This window comes from Saccostrea cucullata, unplaced genomic scaffold, assembly GCF_032062105.1.
Source record: "Saccostrea cucullata isolate Sc308-1 unplaced genomic scaffold, CSIRO_AGI_Scuc_v1 ctg1051, whole genome shotgun sequence".
NCBI classification, from domain to species: Eukaryota; Metazoa; Mollusca; class Bivalvia; order Ostreida; family Ostreidae; genus Saccostrea; species Saccostrea cuccullata.
The window spans coordinates 58314-64313 of record NW_026934134.1 but is presented as its reverse complement, the minus strand read 5'-3'; the positions used below and the strand labels follow the sequence as shown (position 1 = coordinate 64313).

General features: G+C 29.8%; 1 protein-coding gene across 1 annotated transcript in view; it reads right to left on the bottom strand.

Annotated features, from left to right (window-relative positions):
- Positions 1-944: 944 nt before the first annotated feature.
- LOC134240001 (multiple epidermal growth factor-like domains protein 10) overlaps positions 945-6000 on the bottom strand; it is a 28173-nt gene continuing 23117 nt past the window's right edge. The window contains exons 7-9 of the mRNA XM_062722126.1: positions 3154-3291; positions 2905-2934; positions 945-1396 (exon numbers count right to left, since the gene is read on the bottom strand). Of these exons, the coding sequence (XP_062578110.1) occupies positions 1098-1396; positions 2905-2934; positions 3154-3291 (467 nt within the window). The 3' untranslated portion in view covers positions 945-1097. The remainder of the gene's footprint in view (positions 1397-2904; positions 2935-3153; positions 3292-6000) is intronic.

Below are 6000 nucleotides of genomic sequence, written 5' to 3'. Positions count from 1 at the left end.
ATATAAAAGAAATGACTGCTTCATGACCAAATATTTCTTTAAAATATATTTTGCCTTCTTAATTCTAGTTCATTGTTTAAAGGGTTTTCCTTAGCTTGTAATATTTTGGGGGAAAAGAAAAAAATATATATTTTCCGAGAATTACTTAAGGACCACTAGTATTAAAAGTACGTTATCAACCCAGTTCTTTTAAATTGAAACCGAACACCTGAATCTTAGGTGTACGGTGAGCTGTTTTCGTTTCGCAAAGGGGTAATAAGGAAGCATATAAGATATTCTACCTTCACTTGATCAGTGACCGCATATGAGTTAAGGTTACATATGGAAATTTCTATACAAAATATCTAATTAAATTCCATAAAAATTCACTGTCCAGGGTAAGTTTCCTAAAATTTTTATCAATTGAGAAAGTGCATAGGATTTGTGCAGCAATTTTATTAGTGTCTTTTTCAAGTAAAATATCCATTGGCAAGTATGAATCAGAAGTGTCGGACTCTGTGGTATCTTTTATCTCAAGTTCACAAGGATATATCGTGTCGACGTAGGAATGGAAATTACCATTATTAATTGACAATACGTCGTCAATATATCTAAATGTCGAGTTGAAGGCCACGGTAAGTCTTTTCATCTTTTCACGCAGAAGATTTTGCATAAATTCTGCTTCATATGAATATAGAAATAAGTCTGCTTATAACGGCGCGCATTTTGTACCCAAGGGAATTCCAATAGATTGTTGGAATACCTGGTCTCCAAAAACCACATAGATATTGTCAATCAGAAACTCAAGCATCTTCTTAATGTCAACTTCAGAGTACAAATGTGTGCAATCAGAATCTGTTTAAAAAAATAATTTTTCAAATGACCGATGACAAGGTAAGTAAATATATGAGTTCCAATTTTGTTGAAGAAGCAGCTGTCAATGATATCAAAAAGCCTGGGTTTTAATTTGTCATGGGGAATTGTTGTGTATAAAGTTGAAAAGTCGTAAGTTTTTAAGCTGTTGATTTTTGTAAAGTCTTGTGATTTCAAATTGTCCAAATGTTCTTTAGAATTTTTAGGTATCCACAAATGATTTACACCAATGAATAAATAATAAACTAATATTTGCTTTCATTAACTATTTCTGTGTTTAGATATCTATGGCTGTCTTGATAATCATCTTTTTTAAATGTAGGACTGATTTCCTGATAAACATGGTCCATCTCAGTACCAGATATTTGATCATAAAACTGTGGGTTCTCCACTGTCGTTGATGTCACAGTTTCTGTTACAGCTTTTGCTTTTTCTTTTGTTCTTCTTTTCTTCACAATTTTAATCCCAAGGCATATAAGTACAATGACGAGCAGAGTAGAAACAATGGCAATAATTATGGATGAGGTTTTTGAAATCCCTTCATCTACAAGTATTGATATCACAAACAATGTCATTGTCACAAACATTGTCATTATACTACATTAATACTATAATCCAGAAAATTCAGAGTAGACATGTTCGAAAGCAAATCAAACACACAATATATTGTCAGTCCGTGCAGTTGTGGTGAGCAGGCTTTGACGATTAAACGCATCCAGTGAATCATAAACATCAATAATAACAGAGCTCGTGTCTTGTTTACAAAAACTGTGTACATAACACGAGTGTGATCGATTTGCTAAACTCTGTACACAACACTTAGCCGAGTGACGATACTTGTGAAGGAGTTTTGCTTTCTAACATTTCTACTCTGAATGATATTAGTTTTCTGGATTAAAGTTTTGACATTTCTTATTAATACACAACAATATTGCCACTTTTCCTTATGATTAAGAATAAAATTAAATTTGTGAAAGTGCAAGAATAATCAAAACCGCCAAAAATTTAAAGTTTTAATAACTTCTAAATGAAAAAGTTTTTTCATTAATTTTTGTGTGAAATGCAATTGAAATATATAACTCGTGATATTATACAGAAAGAATTAACTTCAAATCTATGTCCAAGTACCTTTAAGGTGAATAGTATTGGGCAATATGCTCATGTGGGCTTTGGTTTTGATTTTACCCTAATATTTTAGAATTAATGAATTCGCACATCATAGGGCTATGTAATTTTTTTAAAATTAATTTATATTTTCATTATTGATTTCTTAATGACATCGCTTTATAAATGTGAAATGAAATAAAGATAGTGTAAAATTCATTCAGTATGATATAATCAACAGAATGAGCTAATTGAGAGAAGCTGTGTCTTCTACTTAGGAAATAAGGAGGGAATTGCTGACCCGGGAGACGGGTGGGGCTCGAGCGGATGAGCACCTTAAGAACGGAGAGGGGTATTGGGAGTTAAGGTAAAAATTTATTTTCATAAAATTCAAAAGCTTTTTGAGATACCGACTGGAAATTGAATGTTTACACAAATGCGCACACAACATTTGATTTTGCAACCTTGACCCTAAACTGAAAAATAATAGTGTTTTTCTGTAGGCCATCTTGATTTGTGCTAAAAAAAATCATTGCAAAAGTGCAAAGAAAACCTCTTAAGATATCGCGCAGAAATAATAGCTTTAAAACAGAGAGAATTATTAAATTAACGACCTTGACCTTTATACTTTTGACCTAATTATCGATATAAATTTATTTCGGTCATAAATAATTATTGTGTAATACGTCCCTACGAAAGTTCATAGGTTTTTTTAGAGATATTTTATGGAAACAAAAGGATTACAGGCAGAGCTACAGAGGAACAGACAGACCGAATATCATATTCCCCACTTTCAGCAGGGGACCAAAACTATACATGAAATGCGTACGTGTGCTTCAAAGCATAAAATATTGAAACATTTCACTAATTCATTAATGCATTTCATTTTATAGCTGAAATTTATTATTTTTTTAACAGGGTACATATAAATGAAAAAAAAAATCTTACCTGTGTTTAAATTTTCAGCAGAGGATGAAACTGAGAAAAAAAATCGAATGATTTATAAAAATTTATTCATTGTTTCAGCTTTCCTAGTTAAGTTTCTTATCTCGATTTATATACTTTCACAATTTCGTAATGATTCCATTTCAGATCTTATATTAAAATATATAAAATTTAACATCTTCACTTAACCCAATATATTCTAAACTCTACGATATAAACATGAAGGTAATGAAGGATATTAAGAGAAAAGACCCTTTAAACAAAACAATCCACTCCATCCGGCCTCACAACCGTTGAGACAAGTTCCATTCTGTTTCGAACAAGGCTGTCCGTTTTTACAGTGTCCACAGTCAAATGCACAATTAGGTCCATATTTATATCTCTGACACTCTAAAATACGTGAAACACAATGAATAGATGATATCCCTTGACTTGTGGTTGGATATGCTTTTTATCCAAACAGTTTTTTTTTTTTTTTTCTCCATAACCCATGACAATCGGTTAATACCACTTAACGATAGAAAAATTTATATTAAATCACGAATAATGGGATAATCCTTTTATATTATTCTATGTTTGATACTTCACAGACATTTTTGCTGTTTTTATATAGGACTCAACTTTATTCAACATCTTCAACTAATGAAAAACCAATTATGATGTCACAAATGTGGGATACGGACAAATATAAATAGAGTCATATTCATGGGATAAAGGGGTATATGTGGGATAAATAAGTACTCTAAATTTTAAAAGCTATCCATCTTTCTAGTGATGCAATACATGAGTGATATTTATGTTACTTATTGTTTGATTGATAAACGGTCATATTACTCTGATAGTGAGGGAATTACTGACATATGAAACAAAGTTTCATAATAGGAAGATTTGTCTAGACTATTGAGAAGGAAGTTTATACATGTATACCGGTTTATCTGGCCATTGATAGTAGGAGTTAAGAAGATTCAATCTTTTAGGATATCGGGATGCAACATGGAACACTGGTAAAATTACAATGTTCTAGGTACGGGACCAATTTTTATATCTTTTTTGAATAAAGTACCAACAGGGTGGTTGGGTTCCAATAATTATCAAATGTTGTTTTCGTAATTTTTGATATCTTCACCCAGATAAAGAGATCAACCGCCTATGGAAAGAAAAAAAAAGATACCTAAATTGCCATAAATTTTTGGATCTATTTTTGGTCGTAAATGATTCAAATATTTTTTTATTAGATATTTAAGAAAAAAATGAAAAAAAAAATTAAAATTTTTTAAGTTATTCTAAATACGATGTCATTCAAAAAATACGTAGACAATGTTTCTCATTATTAAATAATTTTTACAAAATTTAAGATCAAAACATTTTTATATGTAAAAACATATATTTAATCGATGTGTAAAGTTTCATTCCATTTCATTAAATGAAATTCATGTCAGCCAATTTTTAAAAGCAAACATGTTTTATTGCCACGGAGCACGGTTGATAACAAAAACAACATCGAGAAAGTTTTTCAAACGGTGTGTTCCCCGAATGGCTACTCTGAAAAAACAAGTAATTATCACACTCAATTAAGGGGCCCTCTAAGGGGTATGGGTAGACTTACCTGTGTTTACCTGGATAAGCAATATTTTATAAATCAGATATATTCATTCAATTCTATTTTAATTCTTGATTAATATACTGAATAAAAAAATAAACAAATATAAGTAGATAAAATTAGATAAAGTAAGATTTAAGAAAAATAAATTTTAATTGTACCTCAATATTTTATTTTTTTTTTTCAAACTATTAAAAGTATTGATTGAAAACACAAATTATTATCCTCCTTTTGTGCTACATTTTCAAACTCTTTTATATAAATTAACATAAATGTTTTTTTTTCTTAAAATAATATATATTATGCATGATAAATAAAGTGTCTACATACAGTTTTGTTTATTTTATTTCCCATATCGAAATTGAATATAAAAATAATAGATTGAAAAAATACAAAAATGATACAAAAAAGTATATTTTTAAGGACCAAATTTGGAACCCTTTTTATCTTGGTTCCAAATTATGTAAAAAATAATACACTTTCTTAGAAATGAAACACAAAAAAAAATATAATTATTAATAATATAATTTATTTCTCAGTAAAAATACAAAAAAAATACATATGATGTATTTTCTCTGTACTCTTGTATTTTTTCTGTATTAAATCCTTATGCAAAGTACAAAAATAATACAATTTAGAGAAGAACTACAAATAATATAATAACATAATTGTGCTCAAATAAAAAAAAATGAAATAAAAATCCATTTTCTTTTGTTTCAATTCTGGTGGATTATTCATACAGGTAAGTCTACCTGTACCCCTTAGAGGGCCCCTTAATTGAGTGTGATAATTACTTGTTGTTTTTCTTCGAGTAGCAATTTGGGGTATAAACCTTTCAAACTTACGCTGTTCCATTTATATACGGCTTGAAGCGTCTTCCCCATTAATTAAAACGTATCCATAACAATTGACACGTAATTTGCTGTCAATTATTTGACTACTTTTAGTTATATTGTCATTGTTTTCAAATTCTTTACCAGTGTTACTCTGCTTTTAAAATTCCCGCGCGCAACAGTAAAGCACACATAACGTTTCATGACGTTACTAACGTTTTTAACAAAAATTTGAACTATAAATTGTTTCTATGCAGACTGTCCATCGCCCGAATCAAAGTCTCCATTACTCATTTATTCTCAGTATTTTTCATTAAAACAAATGCAGGGCTCATATTATATATATTGCATGGTTCCTTACGCATTTTCAGAGTTTGTTTTAAAGGTTTCCCGAACGCAAAACTCATTTTTATGCTTCTCGTTGCTCCATGACATCCTTTGACGTCATGGTTTCTTGCTGTTTTTAATCAAGACTATCTGTTTTTAGAAATTGATGTCTTTTAAACTAAGCAAGGTATTTCATTACCTTTTAGCTTATGTAATAAAAACAAAACTTAGTTAAAGTATTTAAATTTTATTTCTTTAAAGTGCCATCTATAAGATAAATGGCTATAAACATTTAAAGTAAATAGCTCAATTTGACCCTGTCCATGACCCCATTTTTGC